Source organism: Aedes albopictus, chromosome 2 (assembly GCF_035046485.1).
Source record: "Aedes albopictus strain Foshan chromosome 2, AalbF5, whole genome shotgun sequence".
Classification (NCBI taxonomy): Eukaryota; Metazoa; Arthropoda; class Insecta; order Diptera; family Culicidae; genus Aedes; species Aedes albopictus.
The window spans coordinates 447,976,922-447,999,299 of NC_085137.1; the positions used below are offsets into that span (position 1 = coordinate 447,976,922).

The window sequence follows — 22,378 nt, forward strand, 5'->3', positions numbered from 1 at the left end:
TGGCAATTTTTGATTGAATGTCGGTCTTGATTCCAACCGGATAGACAATATTTTCTTCCAGATCGCATCAGGTGGATGCCTGTTAGTAATTGCCTCATGATTGTCTGCTTTATTTTCACTTTTGGAGGAATTTTGTGTTTTAGGGACTGTCCATAAACCACGTGGTCATTTTTTTGGGACTTCTCAACCCCCCCCCCCCCCCCCCGCGTGGTCATTAGCTCATACAAAAATTTTTATTCGTCCATACAAAATGGTCATTGGCCAACCCCCCCCCCCCCCCCTCATGACCACGTGGTTTATGGACAGCCCCTTATGGTGCAAAAAGTTTCCATAAAAAATTTCAATCATGAACAGTAATGAACAGTTTTCCATAAGAAATTTCAAAAGTTCACCGAGCAACGGGAAAATTCACCGAGCGTCGGCAGCGCGTCGGACCACGTATTTGCTCACCCTTAATGCACCTCCCTGCCAAGGTACTACAATTTCAATTGAAGCTTATAGAGCGAATTGAAAATAATGCCTTTAATCTTCAAAGGAAACAAGATGCCGTCGTTATCGCCTGTCCGACAGTTATCATCATCAATGAAACGACAGCCCTGTGTCGTTACTGATGTCACATTGTTTTGCAAATTGCTGAAGGTAGATCGCATTCAGCGTCATGTTTTTGTTTCGACAATGCAGGCCTTTCAACACATCATCGAACAACATCATTTGAACAACTAAATGTACATAGGCCAGCACAGATTCATCGTAAAAAAAAATGCAAAATTAACAGTTGCTTTATGGACTAATCCACGATCTTCAATTCTCAGCCGATTGTTTCTTCTTTTCTGCAAATGCGGGGACTGTTTGTAGAAATAACATACATATTCATGAACATTCAGTGACCGAAAGATCACTGGATGTTCACAAGATCTCGCCGGATGCAGGATGCGAGTAGTGATTTTTTGTCAAGGTGCCGCAGTTACAGTTTCACATCTTGCTGTTACATGAAGTGTAACGCCATCGTGAACAAGTTCATCCTTATTCACGCTCGAGGAACCAGATTCACTGGCCTGTACATTGTTGAAATCACCCGGATGCGCTGCTGCCATGTCTTAGAATCCAACATCTTATATGTAAATGTTGTATACACTGCATTGTAAAAGTGGATACAAGATTGATGTTGGCTGCTGTCAAACCCATTAGGTGGTAATGGGGTTGCCACATGCGTGGGAGAAATAGTTATCCCAGTGTTCATCCGTACAGCGTATAGTTCATTTGTTGTCGTCTCGGTAAATGACTCAATGAAGTACTGTGATTAGATTCACTGTGATGCACTGGAATTGAATTGATTGATTGATTTAGCTATATTATAGAGACTTTCAGCTCTGGGATTGAAACACCTGAAGACAGTAAAAGCGTTGTGATTAAATTCACTAAGGAATGAAGGCGAAAAAGTGGTAGTGTAGTCCACACTTGAGAAAGTCTGACAAACGAAGGCATTTAACGGGATAAGACTAATATATTGCACTCATAAGATGAATATATGTATTGTGGTAAATCATGTTACAGGATATAAATATAGTGCTGAAAATTACAGTAATATGTCAACGGCATAACATAAAAAAAATGAGGAAAGAATAATAACCGAAGACAACGTTCAGCAGAAAAAAATAGAGAAATCCTCGTTGGTTAAGAGGGAAGTACATTTACCGTTCATTGCGACTGGAAGCAATTGCACACGAGGCCTTCATTCAAGTTTCCATCAAATAATAAAATAAGTAGTTCATGCAAAGGTCCACGAGCATCTGGACGTGATGAAACATGAAGAAAATGAGCAAAATTTTTAGACCAACATCTCACCAGCAATCTAAAACAAATACAAATTTCGTTATGAATGGAGGTGGATATAGAGATAGTTTAGCTAAGATTCAATAATGGACAGGTGCAACTACAAAGTAAAAAGAAAATCGGATTAAGTACTGTTCCTTTTAATCCTACTAATAATTTGCATCTTTAATGTATTTCGACCTCAACTGTAAGGTCATCATCAGTGTGTCATACTTGATTCGAGGCGTAATTACCTAGAAAAAAAATAACGAAGAAAATAATAAAACTGGGAATGTGTGTAACGCGATTGCTTATTATTGGTATTTCTGAATTGTATTTGCTCATCGAGAGGAGTACTTCTAGAGTACGAGTACTGGCTTTCTCTGCCTAGAGTCAATCCAAACAGCTAGTTGATGTTTCGGTAAATAGAGTTTAGTTATAAAAACTATGAGATATAGGGAATTAGATGTTGGCATGGTTACCTAAAGAGCTCATCAAGCTATAAGGATTGTTTAGTTGTTTTAGTTATGAGTTCAATGACATGTCTGTCATAAACATAAAAGAAGTTCATATCTTACAATGATTGTTATCGTACAATTGAGATTTGAGGGTATAATGACCTATGGTAGATACTTGACTGAAAATAGAAGGTAATACAGAACGAACAATGATAAGGAACAGATGTACTGTAAGTTCAAAGTTTTTATATGTAGTAGAAGACTAAGTTTAATAAATGGATATATCAGGATTTTCTAGAGACGTGCTAGGACGTGCTGATCAGTGGAGTCATTAAAAACCCGAATTATTATTATTTCTCATGGGAAACTTTTATCGACTTGAGTTGTTGATTATTTGTTATAGGGTTTATGAATCACAGTTGTTTTGATAGTGCTCAACTGCATTGGACGCCTCAAAGCGTTAATTGGACTTGAAAATATCTCGAACAAATTCAGATAAAAGAAAGGGGGATGTGGTGACGAGTGTCTTAACCATACACCTTTATACAGTACACTCATGCGCGTGCCACATATCCACCCACTTTGTGTCAAACCATGTGCTCCGCACCGCAGCAGAACAGTTAGTCTATTATACACTCTCGTGCGTACCAGACGCGGTTACCACAACATATTTTAAATTTGCTCAATGATTGTAGTGAGCGGCAATCACTTTTTTTTAACATTTTTATCGCTTCAATATTAGGCCTGCACCAGAGCTACAAGATTAATTTGAAGATATTACAGACTCCAGGAGTCCTCATGAAAACGCACTGGCGAAATTATCCCAACTTCTTCTAGTTTGTAAAGAGAAAAAAAAACTCGGAATGATCTCACCCAGTTTCATGTCGTCGAAGACCGCAATCGCTCCTTGACTCCTTCAATTTTCTGCATTACTGTTTGCTACCAAGTGTGCATCCATTTGTATCACTTCACGAGGAAGGACAATGTGCACCTACTCCAAACACGCGTTATTTTTCACTTTTTTTCCTTCGAACAATGCCACCCGATCGCGATCCCCATCGCAACGTAACTGCCTCAAACACGCGTTACTTTTCCGGACATAACACTTAGAACAAATTTCATTAAAATACATCATCACGAAAACACAATCGCCCAATGCTGAACGCACTGTGTTTGGCCGGGCCATCATAAAGGTGGCGGTAGTGAGCAAACATTAAACCAGGAGCAAAAACGATACCAGCGCCACAAGTGGCTAATCGACCACCTACTATTTGAATCAGCCGTTAAAAAGGTGATCGATGGGAAGTGATCAGAGTGTGACGGCTGTTTCTCTGTGCTTCCTCGTTAAAAATAAGAAAATTACTCCACATCTGAATCAATGATGCATCATTTTTTTTACAAAGGCAGTAGCACAGGAGCAATAGACACATTCTACCGTTACGTTACAACGTTTTGACGCCTCTTTTGGCAGATTTTTCACTATAACCCGTAAATTGGACAGTAAATTCTCAAATATTTTAGCATATTCGGATTCCTTGTAAAAATTCCAATAAGTATGATCTGCTGAACAGTTAGTTTTTATTGAAAAAAATTGTTAAAAATGGGAATTAGTAGCGTGACGTTACAACGTTGTAACGTCACGCTACTGATTTCCATTTTACACATACTTTTCCAATGAAAACTAACTGTTCAACAGATCATACTTATTGGAAACTTTACAAGGAATCCGAATATTCAAAAATATTCGAGGGTTTACTGTCGAATTTACGAGTTATAGTGAAAAATCTGCCCAAGAAGGCGACAAAACGTTGTAACGTCACGGTAGAATGTGTCAATCAATGTGCCAATAAAACTTTGTAATTTTGTAATTTGTTGTTTATTGGGTACGTTAGCCTATTAGTTTTACAAACCATTTATCAGGTCAAGAAAACTTCTTTATTTTTTTACTTTTATTCAAAGCTTGCTTTTTAAAACTGATGATCCTTGAAGACTAATCCGATCATCATCCTCGAATAGATCAGTTTGCTGGGAGGGCTGTTCCTTGTTGCGGTCCTGATATTTATCGTAACAATAGCGAGCAACCCGATATCCATCGTAAACCGCCCAAGCCGTGAACAGACCAGGAATGAAACCGGAAGCTATGTAGTTATGTGCTCTAACGCCGGTCAAGACAGCAGCGGCCCTCATCGAGTTGGGCAAATGCAGACTGTTGAAAATCCACGTCGCGTTACGAATGCATGCTGCTCTAGCAAGTTTTCTTCCGGCACGGCTGGCTACCGACGATGCCATCAAGTTCCACGTGAGAGCCGAACCGATACCGGCTCCGGTGAATCGCATCGCTGGTGCTGTAACCGGGCTGGTAGTTGCAAACTGATAGGCCTGTTGTCCCGCCCCAGCCAGATATCCTACCGCCGCCTCTGCCAACTGCTTCGTTTGTTCGCCAACAGGGTTTTCGCTAATTTTGTGGTACATTTGCTTGCCGGCATCGATGGCGCCATGACCAAGCGCGGCAGTGACATCGGCCACGGCACCAACCGTAGATTCCGTCCACTGTTGCGTAGCGCTCGCAACAGGATTCACGGGCTCCGATGTGTTATTCTTTGGCGACATCTTTTACTTACTGCAAAAACAAAGTTAAAGTAATAAATGATAAAATACCTATAAAAAGAGAACTATTGCATTAGCCAGGCAAACTTATTGGAAATTCCTTAACGAACCTAACGAACAAACCGTCTTTGTTGTCTTGCCTAAGCCGAATTCAAGCATAACTTTTCAATCCAACGTAACTCGAGAATGTAAACAAATCCGGGTTTACTGCTGCGTGCATGATTCATAAAGCAAATTTAAGAATCCACATCACTGTTTGATGATTTATTGCTTAATTTGTTTAACTAAGCATATTTTTCGAAACGACGTATCTAACTATTTTGATGTTTACAACTTTGCTGATAGATACACCGTTTTAATATATGAGAAAACCAAACGACGTATCTAGCCAAAATCAAAAGTAACAGATACACCAAACTGGCACCATACAAAAGCGACGTATCTGGCATGACGTATCTCGAACCAACCCGGTGTATGTGTATTTTTGTCAAAATTCATTGTGAAAATGATATGGAATGAGTAGGTTTTGTTCCTTACCTAGTGCGTGCAATATCCCTGGTGATGTTAAGCACGAAAAAACTTATGAAAAGTGTTTTTATGAAAAACTATTTTAGTTAAATGGTCGTCAACATTGACCATGAATTTACTCAGATCAGTGAAAAAGTTAGATACGTCGATTTGAAAAGTTATGCTTGAATTAAGTTATTAGATTTTTTTTTTCTTTTTTTGTTTATAATCTCCCTCTCTCTCTCTCTCTTTCTGTGTTTAGGTATCGTGTTTACTATTTTACACAGCTACAAAAGTATGTGCACAGGGTGTTAGGTTCCTGAGTGCAAACTTTTTAAAGGGTGATATTGTGCGTTTAGCACTAAATTGATTTCCGAAAAAACTTCATCGACTTCCGCTGCCTTTCCTATGCGTTAAACATAACGTCGGAAGTAGTGCGCTGTACAGTAAATCTGGTTTTCTATACAGCGCACTACTTCCGACCATAGGCGCCAACTTAGGGGGGGCAAGCATGGTTTCGCCCCCCAATATTTGACGATTTTCAATGATTTTTCGATTTTTCCATACAAAAAATCAGAAAAGCCAGGCTTTGCCCCTCCAATAATTTGACCAAGTTGGCGCGTCTGCTTCCGACGTTATGTTTAACGCATAGGAAAGGCAGCGGAAGTCGATGAAGTTTTTTCGGAAGTCAATTTAGTGCTAAACGCACAATAGAGGACCATGAATGGAGAAAAAAAATTTCTACGCATATGGTCAAATCTCAACCGTTACGTAGTTATTGAACTTTCCATATTTTTGATTATTATTGCCTTAACTGGCTATAACCTTAAAATGGTCAAACTTATCGCAGTTTTTAGACCTTTATTCGAAAGATTATTGAATTTTCTATCAAATGGCATTTTTGAATCGATTGGTTTAGTTAAATAACAAAGTTTTCTAGAGCAAATAGCTCAACAGTAGTGTGTTTTAATTTGTTTTTGTCAATTATCTTTGAAAAATGCGTAATAATTAAAAAATCTTTCTTGGGCAAAGTTGTGGCACCTGCTCTACTCTACAATTTGTTCTTTGACACCAAACATCTATTTCTTGCAGTTTCGGTCGAAACATCACATTTCAGATCTTAAATTTGCAACTGTCAATATAAGCACTTCTTTTTCGCGCTTTGCCGCACATTCATATCAAAATTGTAAGAAAACGATAAGAGCTAGAAGTTTGGTGTGAAAGAACGAATTGTAGAGTTGAACAGGAGCCATAACTTTGCCAAAGAAAGAATTTTAATTTATTACGCATGTTGAGCTATTTGCTCTAGAAAACTTAGTTATTTAACTAAACCAATCGATTCAAAAATGCCATTTGATAGAAAATTCAACAATCTTTCGAATAAGGGTAAAAAAACTGCGATAAGTTTGACCATTTTAAGGGTATAGCAAGTTAAGGCAATAATATTCAAAAATATGGAAAGTTCAATAACTACGTAACGGTTGAGATTTGACCATACGCGTAGAAGAATTTTTTCCACCATTTATGGTCCTCTCAGTGGGGTGACGCGGCTGTCAAACTCGGTACATCGCCGCTCCACCCAACATCATTTTTGGTACGGCGCGTTTTGGTACCCACTTTCTGGTCGGTTTACCCTAACTTGCTCCTGATTTTCGGGTGTGTGGCTCGTGTGTTGCTAGTGCTTATTTCAGAAATTACACATTCCAAACGAAATCGTTGTTTTTGATAATTGTTTCTCTTTCCTTATCACTTTGCACGATATTATATGTAGCAGCGAAGCAGTGTCGATGTTTCCAGCGCATTTTTCCATGAATTAAGCAATCAAAACAAAAACATTGGACGCCATGTTGAATTGAATGCTGGGTAGATGATTCTGGCCCTTCGTCATCCCCCTGGGTCCTCTATCACCCTTTAAAAGTTTGCACTCATGAACCTAACACCCTGTATATTGTCATTGTTATAGGTATGTGTATGTAGATACAGTGACGACCGTATGTGGCCTGTCGTTCTGCTAGGTTCGCCTTAGATTATCTCTCATGCACCCGACAAAAGCCATTTACGAAACGTTACCAATATGTTCTAGGCATAGGTATAATTCAATAGCCATCTCTCACATTATTACACCTCTGCCAGCAACTCCTCTTGTATATATATATACCTTCTGCCGTGAATCAAATTTTGGGCAAAATTGAGTTTATGATTTTCAAACCTACCTCGAAATTAGCTTAGTATGTACAAATCACCCGAGGATGCACTCGGGATATTGAGTTTTCCAAATGTTATCTCACGAAACCTATCACAGCCTATCCATATACGGGAGAACAAAAGTTCTTACAGTTTTTTATACACGGGAAATTTGAACACTACCACAGAGGCTTTTGGATTCGTCAATAATTATTAATTATTAAATAATTTTAAAAAAAATCAGCGCTTTGTATAATTGGGTTGTTTAGCGAATAACCCGAATAAAAATTTACATTAGCCTGAAATTACATTTCGGTACTTATACATCAACATCAAGGTTTGATGTACTTTTGATGTTAAACATTAGAAAACATGTAACATTACAATCATCTGTGGTTAGATGTGTTTTGATGTTTCAAGTGAGCAACACTTGACAACAATATGACATTAAATTCTAATGTTACGTTTCATTCTAGTGCCGTGATAAATATGTATTCTGATCTTTCAATTGAGCAATACATGACATCAATATGAGGTTTGATTCTAATGTTACATTACATTTATCCGTCGTTAGATGTAGTCTGATGTAAATCTTATATACTACCGTGTACTTAGATATCACATCGTAGTCTGATTACATTAGGAGAACAATCTAATACGTTAAATGTTGAGGTTTTATAGATGTATGCTGATGTTTTCTACATTACTTTGGGAAAATATTACTATAGCATAATCGGCAAGCCTCATTGGATAAATTGTGCCGAAAACATCATCATTTTGGAACTTGTTGCATAAACAATTATTATTTAACATTGGAATCAATATTTCTACAACAACAACTTCTACAATAGTTTCTACATCAAGTACAATACAATCTATAGGTATTAAATTTAGGTAATTTACTAGCACAACCAATTTCTGATTTTAGGCACCCAAATAAGCTCAACAGAACGGTAGAACGCACACGGTCGCCACTGTACATAGGTACATAAATATACATATACAAAGACACGATATGGGCACAGGCACAGGTCTCAGGGAAGCAAAACAAAATAAACTTTCATTCAGATTAGTCAGCACAACGGGTATAGTTCGTTCACTATTGTATTCCTAAAAATCGAAAAGTCTGGGATCCCAATTCAATTTCCTTGTTATATTTTATCATAAGAACATTTTGTTCCATTACAGTAAAAGATGTCACAGAAGGATAACACATCGCAGCCAGCGGATGCTGGGAATGCTCCGCAGCGTGATCTGGCCAACGGAAGCTTCGGATTGATTCAGTACAGTTACCGCAAAACCAGTGATGCCGCCAAATATGTCGCTCGTGGAATCCAGCAAAGTTCCTATACGGCCCAGGTTGTCGACGCAACCAACACAGTTGGCCATGGCACCATCGCTGCCGGCAAGCAACTGTACCATAAAATCAGCGAAAGTCCAATCACCGAACAAGAACTCCAGTTGACAAAGTCGGCGGTAGGGAATCTTGCCAGCGCGGGTTACAATGCTGCTGCCGCAACGTACGATGCAGGACAACAGGCCTATCAGGTCGTAGCTACCAGCCCACTCACAGGACCAGTGGTTCGATTCGGTGGGGCCGCTATCGGCTCGACTCTCACGTGGAGCTTGATGGCATCGTCGGTTGCTAGCCGTGCCGGAAGAGAAGTCGCAAGGGCATCATGCATTCGTAGCTCGATGTGGATTTTCAACAGTCTGCATTTGCCCAACTCGATGAGGGCCGCAGCTGTCTTCATCGGCGTTAGAGCACATGACTACATCGCTTCCGGTTTGATTCCTGGTCTGTTCACGGCTTGGGCGATTTACGATGGGTATCGGGTTGCGCGCTATTGTTACAATATGTATCAGGACCACAACAAGAAACAGCTCCAGCAATCCGATCAATTCGAGTATTCTGTTCAGAAGTGGCGTAATTTTTACGAGGATGTGGCAGCTCAAAACAGTCGCATCCTTTTCTTAGGAATGTATGCTCCTCAGTAAATCCACATCTATCTCTGTTTTAAATCTCTGAAATGACCAAATCAAAATGTAAGCATAAGATGTTTTTTTTTTTATCAGTATGGTAATCCTAATGTAAATTTATACAATAAAAACTTCAAACGTGTCCAAAAACATATAGATACTAGGTAGTCATTTTCATAAGAAATGCCGAGAGAACTATCCTTTCCCATTAGTCAAGTCAACGAAAAAAGTGTTTAATACAACATGATCTTCAATAATTGTTGCATCCGGGTTAGCTCAAAGTGAAGCGATGCCGATGCTTAGCAACCTCAAGAACTGAAGCACCCTTATAGATAACTAAGTTAGCCATGATTTTCTCAGTCAATAAATGTTCATTAGTTGTTAATCGCTCAAACTGACTGGACGCGTTTTACTCTGCTCCATACCTCCCAATAGGTTATGGGTCTCCATAGTAACCAGTCAACAAAGTGAAAATTTTTTCTTCGCAGTTCGAAAGTTAGTCGCGTTCGGGAGTTTTCCATCGTTTTTTCGGAAGCAGAAATGACGTCGCTGGAAAAATTGGGCGTAGCCCGCCTGAACGGAAGCAACTATTCAAGCTGGAAATTCAAGATCGAGCTATTGCTGATTCGTGAAGATCTCTGGGAGTACGTGACCGGAACCTGCCCAGAAGAAACACAAGCGAACCAAGCCGCAGTAGCAGCATGGAAGAAGGGAGATCAGAAGGCCAGAGCTACAATTGGTCTTCTGGTCGACGACAACCAACGGAAGCTGATTCAAGACACCACCACGTCGAAGGAAGCCTGGGAGAGCCTCAGAAGAAACTTCGAGCGCACCACTCTCACGTCGAAGGTTTCCATCCTCAAGAAAGTGTGCGACATGCGTTACACTGATGGCGAGGACATCGAGAAGCACATCACGGAGATGCAAGATCTCTTCGAGCGGCTTTCGGTGGCGGGCCAGGTGCTGGACGCGAATCTGCAGGTGGCGATGGTCCTCAGAAGTATGCCGGACTCTTTCAACCCCCTAACGACGGCTCTGGAAAGCCGGTCGGATGCCGAGCTGACGTTCGATCTTGTGAAGACGAAGTTGATCGACGAAGTGGCCAAGCGAAGCAGTTCCGGAGGAGCGCAGTCGGTGTTAAAGGCAGGTACGAAGAAGCAGATCATTTGCCACCACTGCCACAAGGCCGGACACAAGCAAAAGGACTGCCGTTTGCTGGTGCATGAACGGGATGAAGAAAACCGGAGGAACGAACCAAAACAGCAAGGTAGGAGGACCAAGGCGAAGGTAGCTCGTAGCCCTGAGGAGTACGCATTCATGGCCAAGGTCGGCGGCGGTTCGGATTCATGGGTGATTGATTCCGGAGCAACCTCACACATGGCGGCCAACAAGGAGTGCTTCGAATCGCTGGACGAGACCATCACCGATGACGTCGTGCTGGCAAACGGGATCAAGACGAAATGTGCTGGCAAAGGTATGTGTCGTGTTCAGTGCGCTGGTCCCGATGGATCCGCGAATATCATGACCCTCAACAACACGCTGTTTGTTCCTGACCTCGAAACGAACCTGTTCTCCGTGAGATCGGCTACGAAGAGTGGAGCGACGATCGTTTTCGATGAAGCCGGATGCCGCATTTCCAAGGGTGAGAAAATTGTGGCAGTTGGAAAGGTTTCCGGAGGATTGTACAGTCTTCAACTCACGCACAATGCAAGTCTGGCGCAAAGTGCGGGCCATTCGGAGAACTGTCAACATGCGTGGCACAGGAGATTCGGCCACAGAGATCCGGAAGCAGTCGGCGAGCTGGAGAAGAAGAATCTGGCAACCGGCATCAAGATTGTGCATTGTGGAGTCAAGGCCGTTTGTGAATGTTGTTTGGAGTGCAAGTTCGCAAGACTACCTTTCCCGAAGAGATCCGAGAAGAAGACGAAGCAACCTCTCGATCTGGTGCACACGGACCTGTGCGGACCAATGAACACCCCAACTCCAGGTGGGTGTCGGTATTTTATGGCTATAACGGACGATTTCACACGCTATTCAGTGGTGTACTTTCTTCGACGCAAATCAGAGGCCACCGCGTTCATCAAGCAATACGTGCAAGAGATGAAGACGTCGTTCGGCAGACCGCCAAAAATCATTCGATCGGACCAGGGTGGCGAATTCCAGAATCAAGCACTGGCTACGTTTTGTCGTCAAGAGGGCATTCAGCAGCAGTTCAGCACCAGCCATACGCCTCAGCAGAACGGAGTAGCTGAAAGAAAGAACCGATCGTTAGTCGAGATGGGAAGATGTCTGTTACGTGATGCCAAGATGCCGAACAAATATTGGGCTGAAGCAATCAACACAGCGTGCTACCTCCAAAATATGTTGCCGTCCAGTGCTGTCTCGAAAACGCCTTTCGAGATGTGGACATCGAAGAAACCGGACGTCAATCACCTGCGATTGTTCGGATCGCAGGCCTACGTGTGGATCCCGAAGGAGAAGCGTTCCAAGCTGGACCCAAAATCGATGAAAATGACGTTCGTCGGTTACTCGCAGCAGCATAAGGGCTACCGTTTCCTGGATCTAGCGACGAACAAGCTCGTCGTGTCACGTGATGCCAGGTTCATCCCAGCTGAAGAAATTGGCGAAACCAACGGACGTGAAGGGACTGTCGTATATTATCCGTTCAAAACCGTTAGTCAGCAGTCTGAAGTAGTCCCCGATGATCAAGTTGAAGAGCCTGAGGAGGAGAAGCTCGCACCGATGGGCGATGGTGTATCTTCCGAGGAAAGCGATTTCGAAGGGTTCGACGAGACAACGTTTTGTGGTGAGGACAACTACGATACTGCGATTGAAGACGAAGTCGAGGATGTACGAAGATCCAATCGATCGAACATCGGTGTGCCACCGGTTCGGTATGGAGAAGCTACCCGGCTGGCCTCAACCCAGCAAGACGAACCCCGTACGTATGAGGAAGCTATGCGCAGCCAGGAATGTCGAGAATGGAAGAAAGCGATGGACGAAGAGTTTGCATCCCTTCAAGAAAACTCGACATGGGACATCGTGGAGAAGCCCGCGAATCGAAAGCCAATCGGATGCAAATGGATTTTCAAGAAGAAGCTCGACGAGTCAGGTCAAGTAATCCGTTTCAAGGCGCGACTAGTAGCACAGGGCTATAGTCAGAAGTTCGGCGTCGACTACGATGAGGTTTTTGCGCCTGTGGCCAAACACACTACGCTTCGCACCCTGTTGTCAATTGCTGCTCGTCGATCCCTGCATGTCAAGCACATTGATGTCAAGTCGGCATATTTGCACGGGGACCTCACCGAGACCATCTACATGAAGCAACCGAAAGGCTATCACACCGGGTCTCAGGAGGAGGTGTGCCTGTTGAAGCGTAGTCTCTACGGGCTGAAGCAAGCGGGACGCATCTGGAACCAGAAGATATCGGAGAAACTGAAGCGGCTTGGATACGAACCATCCGAGGCAGATCCGTGTCTCTACATCCGGAACGTCGATGGAGTGATGTCGTTTATTTTGCTGTACGTCGACGATATGCTCGTGGCAAGTCCGGACAACGATGAGTATGAGCGGGTGTACCGCTATCTGTCGAAATACTTCAAGCTTACGGCCCTGGGGGACATCACCAATTACCTGGGCATTCAAGTGGAGAGGACGAATTTCGGCAGTTTCCTTCTGAATCAATCGGCATATATTCGGAAGATTGCCGAGAGGTTCGGCGTAGACAAGGCGAAGCCATCAAAAATTCCCATGGACCCTGGATATCCGAACGCGCAGCAAAAGGAGGAGGAAGGAATGCCAAACGGCGAGCGCTACCAAAGCCTGGTTGGCGCTTTGCTGTACGTTGCGGTATGCACCAGACCCGATATTGCGATTGCGGCGTCCATCCTGGGGCGCAAGGTCAGTCAACCCTCTGAAGCAGACTGGATCGAAGCGAAGAGAACCCTACGGTACCTTACATCAACGGCGGATTTGAAGCTAGAGCTCGGTGGAACCGGCGAGCTTGAAGGATTCGTTGACGCAGACTGGGCCGGCGATAAGGTTGACCGTAAGTCCAACTCTGGGTTCGTGTTTAAACTCGGAGACGGTGCCATCAGCTGGGCTGCAAGGAAACAGCAGTGCGTCAGCTTGTCTTCGACGGAAGCGGAGTACGTGGCACTATCCGAGGCTAGCCAGGAACTTCTCTGGTTGACGAAGCTGATGCACGACGTCGGCGAGGATGTCACCAAACCCGTGGTGATGCATGAGGACAACCAAAGCTGCATTGCCATGCTGTCGTCTACAGGAGGAGGAAGTCGACGAACAAAACATATTGACACTCGGTTCAACTTCGTGAGGGAACTGATGTCAACCGATGTCATGGAAGTTCGATATTGTCCAACGGATTCGATGATCGCGGACATCCTGACGAAACCATTGGCGCGAGTTAAACTGGAACGATTCCGCGCACAGATCGGTCTGAAGTTCTTCGACGTTGAGGAGGAGTGAAGCGATGCCGATGCTTAGCAACCTCAAGAACTGAAGCACCCTTATAGATAACTAAGTTAGCCATGATTTTCTCAGTCAATAAATGTTCATTAGTTGTTAATCGCTCAAACTGACTGGACGCGTTTTACTCTGCTCCATACCTCCCAATACAAAGAACGTCTCACTAGGGGCTGGAGATTTTTACAATACTCTTACAATTACGGGAATTAATCCAGTATTTCCCCCAGAAATTGTTTGGAGATTCCCTAAGGAATTCCTCTTGGTATTGCGTCCGGGATTCCTTCTGGGGTTTCTTTAGGAGTTCCTCCACGAACTCTTCTTAGAATCCACGATTTCTCCATAAATTTGATATGTATATCTTCAGGAATTCTTACTGGGATTCCTTGAAGAATTCCTCCAGAGATTCACCCGGACATTGATTGATTTGTCTTTATTTAAGAGACTTTCAGCCCTTGGCTGGTTCGTCTCTCCTCGGACATGTCTTCTGTGATTCTTTTAGGAACAGCTCCAGGGAAATTCCTCCAAGAATTCCCCCAGGAACTCTATTTAGAATTTCTTCAGGAGTTATTCCAGAGACTATTTAGGGATTTCCTTAGGAATGCCTCTTGGAATTGCTTGCAGGATTCCTTCTGGGGATTTTTCAGGAATTCCTGCAGGGATCCCTTCAGGCAGGAACTGCTACAGGGATTCCTCAATGAGTTTAGAATTCCTTCAGGAGTTCCTCTTGGAATTCAGGAACTCCTCCAGGAATTAATCCAGTACTTCCTCCAGGGAATATTTAAGGATTCCCCAAGGGGAATGACATATCCTTTTCTAACCGGAATATCCGCATTTATCCGTTTCTAACCGTCGCTAACCGTTGCTAAGCGAGCTGCTAAGTGAGCAGTAGTTAGACGCGGTTAACGACGGTTAGAAACGGATAAATGCGGATATTCCGGTTAGAAAAGGATATGTCATTCCCCTTGGGATTCCCTTAGGAATGCCTCTTGGAATGGCTTTCAGGATTCCTCCTGGGGATTCTTCAGGAATTCCTCCAGAGATTTCTCCACGAATTTCTCCAGGGATTTTCCCAGAGGTTCCACCAGGAAATCCTTCGTAGATTCCTCCAGAAATTTCTTGAATTTCTATAGGAATTGATCCAGGAATTGCTCCTGGACATCCGGGGTCTCCCATAAATTATGCCACCAATTTCTCCAGGAATTTTTCCACGAAATCCAATACGGATTTCTTCAGAAATCCTTCGAGAATGCCTTATGGAATTTTTAAAAGAATTCTCTAGGCATTTCTTCAGGCATTTCCTTCAGGAATTGCTTTAAGGATTCCTCCAGGGATTTCTCCACGAATTTTCCAGGGATTCCCCTAGGAAATCTTTCGAAGATACCTCCAGGAAATCCTCCAGAAAATTCCTACAGGAAATATTCCAGAAATTCTTCCTGGAATTGCTAAAGAGATTTCTCCACATTTTTTTCCAATGAATTCCAAAGGGATTCCTTCAGGAATTCTTTCGATGACTTCTCCAGAAGTACAGAAATAATAGGAAAAAAAAAAAATTCTCCCAGAGTTCCTCCACAGACTCCTCCAGTAATTCTTTCAAGAATTTACCTAGAGATTCCTCCAGTAATGCCATCTGATGTTACGTATAATGAGTTTGTGGGAAGTTATCAAGCCGGCTTCCTTGACGGCCGCTCGACAACGGGCCGAATCTTCACCGTGCGGCAAACCCTCCAAAAATGCCGCGAATACCAGGTCCCAACGCTCCACCTGTTCATCGACTTCAAGGCGGTGTACGACGACGACAGTATCTACCGAAGAGAGGAAAATCATGGACGAGAATGGGTTTTCCGGGAAGCTCATTGGATTGATCAAAGTGACAGTGTACGGTGTAAGATACTGCGTAAGGGTTTTGGACAATCTGTCTAGTTTGTTTGAATCTCGCCGAGGGCTACGATAAGGTAATCGACTCTCATGCCTGCTGTTCAACATCGCCCTGGAAGGTGTCTAGTGACGAGCCGGGTTCAACAGCCGAGGCATAATTTTCACGAAATCCGACCAATTGTTGATTCAGTTTTATTCAATTAATTTAAGCGATGTGATACTGAAAATAAATTAAATAAATTGTTAGCCGGTACTGAATGTTTTAAAACGTCAGTGAAACATCAAGTTTTAATTTGGAACTACGAATTTTTAACAGAGTTAGGTTCAAGCTCTCGCTGTGACCAGACATACAACCAAATCGCTCTGCATCGCTTTGTTTTCGAGTTTTTTTCTTTTCGGTCGTTCTCGCACCCGGTGTGCAAACATTTCGCGTCAGGTTCTCTCTGGCGACAGCCTTTGATCCCGTGCTATCGTTTCATAGCAACCATGGCCACCGTGCGTGCTCGCGAAAACACGTTCAAAGTGGACTTTTCTAATTTCCCGAAGAGACCTTCTTTCGAAGAAATCCATGCTTTCGTTCATGAGACTATTGGACTCAGTGTCGAACAAGTTCTGCGCCTGCAGATGAATCATGCGCAAAACTGCTCGCATGTGAAGTGCCGCGACCTTAAGACCGCTCAGGATGCGGTTGACCAACACAACGGTCGTCACGAGCTAGAGGTCAATAAAACTAAGATTAAAGTTCGCTTGATGATGGATGACGGGGGCGTGGAAGTTAAGATCCACGATTTGTCCGAAAACATTCGGAATGAAGACATCGCTGCTTTTCTCAAGCAGTATGGCGAGGTTATCTCGATTAAAGAGTTAGTCTGGGGTGAAAACTTTGCGTTCAAAGGAATATCGTCTGGGGTACGAGTGGCAAAGATGATTCTGTCTACATCGTCACATCAAATCATTTGTCACAATTCTCGGTGAAGAAAGTCTCATCTCCTACCGAAACCAGCCTCAATACTGCAGGCACTGCACCAACCCGGCACACCCGGGTCTATCGTGTGTCGAAAACAAAAAGTTGTTGGGACAAAAGGCTGATCTCAACGCTAGGCTGAAGGCAGCACAGAAAAAAACAAGCTACACCAGCGTTCTGGACCAAAGTAAAGTTGTCGCCTCACTCATGCCTGAGTTTGTAGGCACAAATCTAAATGAGCTGAATGCGAACGCGCGATCCGCATCAAGCACTCTGGGAGTCTCTACCTCAGTGACCGATGCGGATGACGAACGAATGGAAGAAAACGCAAACCAGAAAGATAACGCGGATGCTACGGAGGCTGCTGCTGCTGCTGCTGTTGATGTTGTTCCTGCTAATGCTGCTGTCGGTGCCGCCACCAACCAAACCGCTGCTGCCCCTGCCACTGATGCTTCCACCGTCGAGGTCCAACAGGATAGCAATAATGTAAAGACATGCCAAGTGAGTGCATTCAAAGTTCCCATGACCATTGCTTCTCCCAATCCTCTATCCTTGGAGATTTCCGATAGTGAGAGTAACGACTCGCCTGCTGAAGGTGCTTCGTTTGTTAAGGTGAAACGGACCAGAGGTCGATCGAAGAAAATTAGAATTGACGCTTAGTTATCAGAGATAATAGACAATCATAACTTCTAAAACGATCCGTATTAATAATTCATCAAACTAAACTGTCACCTTATTCCAATCCCTTCAATTAATCTCGAGTTAGCCGCGAGTACTTCGGCTTTGCCCCATAATTGAATTCATGTTATGTCCAGTCCTGCCATAATCAGCTACATTATTGGCTCTATAAATACCAATACTATCTCCAGTGATAACAAGTTAGCAGCACTTCGTTCCTTTGTGCGTTTAATGGACTTTGACATTATCCTCCTTCAAGAAGTTGAATCCGCTAATCTGCGTATACCTGGTTACAATGTAATAACTAATGTAGATGAATCAAAAAGAGGTACAGCTATAGCCCTAAAATCGCATATTCCCTTTGCAAACGTCCAAAGAAGTTTGAATAGTCGTATTATGTCTGTAAAAATTGGTAATTCGTTAACGGTTTGCAATGTATACGCTCAATCAGGTACGCAAAACTTTTCCGCTCGTGAGAATTTGTTCAAAGAACAATTACCTTTCTATCTACAAGCTTCAACCGAACATATTATTCTTGGCGGTGATTTTAATTGTGTTGTTGCAAATAAAGATTCTACTGGATCAAACAATTACAGTACAAGTCTCAAACAACTGGTAGAGAACATGCAGCTTCTTGATACGTGGAACTGCTTGCATAGAAATTTGGTTGATTATAGTTTTGTCCGCTCCAACTCTGCTTCTCAAATAGATCGTATTTATGTCTCCAGGTCGCTTGTTCCGCATCTTCGTGTCGCAGATCTTCTAGCTACGTCGTTCTCGGACCATAAGGCATACCGAATTCGATGTTGTTTGCCTAATTTAGGGAAACCGCATGGTCGTGGGTATTGGTGCATACGTGCACACATTCTCAATGAACAAAACCTTGAAGAGTTTCAGCAGAAATGGTTGCGATGGGTACGTGAAAGACGAAATTTTGATAGTTGGATGTCCTGGTGGATCGAGTGTGCCAAACCAAAAATAAGGAGTTTTTTTTCGATGGAAAACAAATGAAGCTTTTCGTGAGTTCCACACAACAAATGAGTTTCTATATCGGCAACTTAAAAATGCATATGAACAGTTGTATCAAAATCCGAATGGCATAGTTGAAGTCAATAAAATTAAAGCCAAAATGTTAAATGTTCAGAGCAACTTTTCGAAAGCATATGAACATTTGAATGACAGATTTGTATGTGGGGAAAAAGTATCATCTTTTCAAATAGGAGATCGATACAAACGAAAATCAACCATCAATTCAATTCGCCATCAAGATCGTTGCATTACTGATGCAGTGGAAATTGAAACCCACGTACATGACTATTTCCAAAACCTTTATAGCGTGGAACACCTACGCGGTAGCGAAAATTTTCCAGTCAACCGTATCATTCCACCTGATTCCAATGCTAACGCTGCCTTAATGGATGAAATTACAACAGCTGAACTATTCTTTGCGATAAGATCAAGTGCGTCTCGAAAGTCTCCTGGTAGTGATGAAATTCCGAAAGAATTCTACATTAAAGCATTCGATATCATTCATCCGCAGCTCAACATGATCATCAATGAGGCTTTGCAAGGTAATATCCCCGAGAAGTTTGTCGAAGGGGTGATTGTTCTGTGCAAGAAAAAAGCTGGTGACCAGACTATCAAAGCGTACAGACCGATTAGTCTGCTCAACTATGACTATAAGCTACTATCAAGAATCCTCAAGGATCGACTAGGGAAGGTAATGATTGAAAACAACTTGCTAAATTCAAGTCAAAAATGTTCAAATTCCGATAGAACTATATTCGAAGCCGTTCATTCGATCAAAGACCGCATTGCGGAACTAAACTGCAAAAGAATGCGTGGAAAATTAATCTCTTTCGATCTTGATCACGCTTTTGATCGGGTCAATCAAAACTATCTAATGGTCGTGATGCGGAACATCCATTTGAATGCTAACTTTGTGCAGCTTTTAGGGAAGATTATGTCCTCCGCGCATTCTCGTTTACTTATTAACGGAAATCTCACTCCTAGCTTCCCCATCCAGCGTTCTGTTAGACAGGGCGATCCCTTAAGCATGCATTTATTTGCCCTATACCTCCACCCACTCCTAGAAAAACTACGCACTATCTGTAATGGACCAAATGATCTCGTGGTGGCATATGCAGATGACATAACCATTGTCATAACCGATGAACGAAAGCTGAATGCCATCCAACAAACGTTTCGAAGTTTTGGGGAGTGCTCTGGGTCTTTATTGAATATCAGTAAAACCGTCGCTGTAAACTTGGGCCCGCAGCGTGACGTGAACGACACAGTATGGCCAAGGGTTCAAGACTCAATCAAAGTCCTGGGGGTGACGTTCTTCAACTCTCACAAGCAGATAATAGACTACAATTGGGCGGATGTGATTAAGAAATCATCTCGGTTGATGTGGATGTATAAAGCAAGAAATCTAACTCTGCAACAAAAAGTAATCGTCCTAAACACGTACATCACATCAAGACTTTGGTTCCTTGCCTCGGTTATCAGTATACCGAACCAAGCAGTAGCACGGATGACTTCGTATATTGGGAGTTTCATCTGGGATCGTTTTCCAACCAGGGTTCCCATTGAACAACTTACTTTGCCGAGAAGTATGGGAGGTTTGAACCTGCATCTACCAATGCACAAGTGCAAATCACTGCTTGTCACCAGATTCCTGATTGAAATCAGGGAAACCCCATTTGCTGGTACGATGGAACAGCATTTGGAAAATCCACCGAATTCAGCTGCAATCCCTGCTCTCTACCCGTGTTTGAAGAGCATCTCTAAAATTCTACCGTATATCCCAAGACGAATAGAAGAAAGCCCATCTGCTTCTTCTCTTCATAACTACTTCCGAGAGCAGCTGAAAAAACCAAAAGTCATGGAAGAAAACGCCAATATTTCCTGGAAAAGAGTATGGAGCAACATTGGAGTAAAGGAACTGACATCGATGGAACGATCGGTGTACTATTTGGTCGTGAATGGAAAGATCCCTCATGCGCAACTACTTCATCGTCTAAACCGAGTTGCAAGTCCATACTGCAATCAGTGCCCTAATACGGAGGAGGACTTAGAGCACAAACTCGCCGGCTGCCCAAGGATCAGTGCTCTGTGGAATCATCTCCTTTCTAGGTTGGAAACAAATATAAGAAGGAGGATGACTTTCATCAGTCTAAAAATACCGGAATTGAAGAATATGAATAGGCGTTGCCGTGCCAGGCTCTAAAAGCATTTATTACCTATGTAAATTTTATTTTAGACGCCAATGACCAAAAAACAGTAGAGGCATTAAATTTTGTTTTAAATTGTGTTTTCGTTTGATCCAAATGTTTGTGTATTTAGTTGACTAGTTCTAATAAATGTGTTTACAAAAAAAAACAAAATCAAAACGAATATTCAAATATGGCTTACCTTACTGAAGGCTGACACTCGTCTCACTCGCTTCGTAGAATAAGTCCGAAGTTTATGTTTCACTGTAAACATCGACCCACAATCTTTTAGCCATCCCCAAACATACCCTCTCTACCTAAGCCCCACCCACTGACCAGTCGATTGACGTGCCTTTCCTGATCACGGGTATAACGACCGAAGTGGCTGCCGCAATCTGTTTTGAAATATATCTAATCTCCTCGAGCGGACAGTTTTATCGGCTCGCAAATCATAGATACCCTTTAATCCGATATGTGTACCACCCGCGCACTGACCAAAAACTGCGGCAACCGATATGCGATGAGGCTAGCTAGCGCCGACGACAAGATAAGCATATACTGACTAGGCCCAGACCGCCAGTAGTAAATCTCTGCTGCACCCACCACCACCCGAGAGTAGAATTAGTTCAACATGACCTGCGAGACGCAACGACTGGCTCTGGAGCTGTCCACTCGGGCCGCCGCCGGACTGGCAATTCTGTTTGCCCGGGATGCCCTCCTGGGCCATCCGTCGGCCCGGGCCGAACTGAAGGCCTTCAACATCCGGTGCACCGTCGGACTGGCCAACCTGCTACGACTGCCCTCCCGAATCCGGCTGGCAGCCGTCCAGGTCGGACTGATGATCTACCACGTGGAACGGATTGCGCTCTTCCACGGACTGAACAGTGCGGTCGTCGTGCGGTTCGTGATCGATTTGGTGCGGTTAGTAATGGACCGATTTCGAAGAAAGTGATTTGAGGACAGTGGGTATAGGTGTTCTAGAACCGGTATATATATTTAGTTGTTCTGTAGGGAAAATGGCATTCCAGGGATCTCTCATACTCGTTCGCGCTCGTTCGGATGAAACTTTTCCTTTCTGTAAAGCTTGTTTTCTTTACGTAAACTCTAGTAAATGCAACATTTATACATCAAGTAGTATTAAACGTGTACAATAAATATATCAATAACAATTCATTTATCATTTATAGTTAATACTGTAATTCTTGTTCAAAACAGTCTGTCTCTTTTTTACTTTGTCAAATAGTGCGTTACGAAGAGGTCTGAGGTTAGATCAATGTAGTTAAGTGCATTATTGTTTCTTAAGTTATATATGTAATGGTTGTGGCAATAAAGAGATTTGTTAAAAAAATTTGGTTATCTTTATTGGTTCGACCAAAGTTTTGAAAATTGCCAAGTCTGTATGATTACGTTAATGTGATTTTCTAAAATGCATCTATCATTCATAGTTATCAAGAGAAACAAAAAAAACACAAACAAAAATCAACGAAAACATTGAATGCAAAAATAAAATAGATAACTTATCTTGAATGGGCTTATGTGAACATAAAGTTTCAAATGCGAAAAGAACATAATGGATAAGGCGAGATTAGGACTTCAGGAATGTCTGTATA

General features: G+C 42.8%; 2 protein-coding genes across 5 annotated transcripts; one reads left to right on the top strand and one right to left on the bottom strand.

Annotated features, from left to right (window-relative positions):
* Positions 1-4,166: 4,166 nt before the first annotated feature.
* On the bottom strand, positions 4,167-5,562 carry LOC115258162 (uncharacterized). Of its 3 annotated transcripts, none has more exons than XM_029858215.2 (2): positions 5,001-5,562; positions 4,167-4,890 (listed from the first exon to the last, which is right to left on the bottom strand). In XM_029858215.2, the coding sequence occupies exon 2, from the start codon at positions 4,878-4,880 to the stop codon at positions 4,224-4,226; it is 657 nt and encodes a 218-aa protein (XP_029714075.2). In that variant the 5' UTR covers positions 4,881-4,890; positions 5,001-5,562; the 3' UTR covers positions 4,167-4,223. The 3 variants fall into 3 exon arrangements, with proteins under 3 accessions (XP_029714075.2, XP_062705155.1, XP_062705153.1); XM_062849171.1 differs by having other exon boundaries at positions 4,988-5,561; XM_062849169.1 differs by having other exon boundaries at positions 4,167-4,928; positions 4,988-5,560.
* A 2,992-nt stretch (positions 5,563-8,554) lies between these two features.
* Positions 8,555-9,702, top strand: LOC109410000 (uncharacterized). 2 transcript variants are annotated; one of them, XM_019683533.3, is made up of 2 exons: positions 8,555-8,692; positions 8,757-9,702. In XM_019683533.3, exon 2 carries the CDS (start codon positions 8,763-8,765, stop codon positions 9,564-9,566), a length of 804 nt encoding a protein of 267 aa, XP_019539078.3. In that variant the 5' UTR covers positions 8,555-8,692; positions 8,757-8,762; the 3' UTR covers positions 9,567-9,702. The 2 variants fall into 2 exon arrangements, with proteins under 2 accessions (XP_019539078.3, XP_019539079.3); XM_019683534.3 differs by having other exon boundaries at positions 8,571-8,653.
* Positions 9,703-22,378: the final 12,676 nt, after the last annotated feature.

Bases quoted from the DNA above. Each gene is read 5' to 3' on its own strand.
- LOC115258162 (XM_029858215.2), bottom strand. From the start codon at position 4,880: ATGTCGCCAAAGAATAACACATCGGAGCCCGTGAATCCTGTTGCGAGC.
- LOC109410000 (XM_019683533.3), top strand. From the start codon at position 8,763: ATGTCACAGAAGGATAACACATCGCAGCCAGCGGATGCTGGGAATGCT.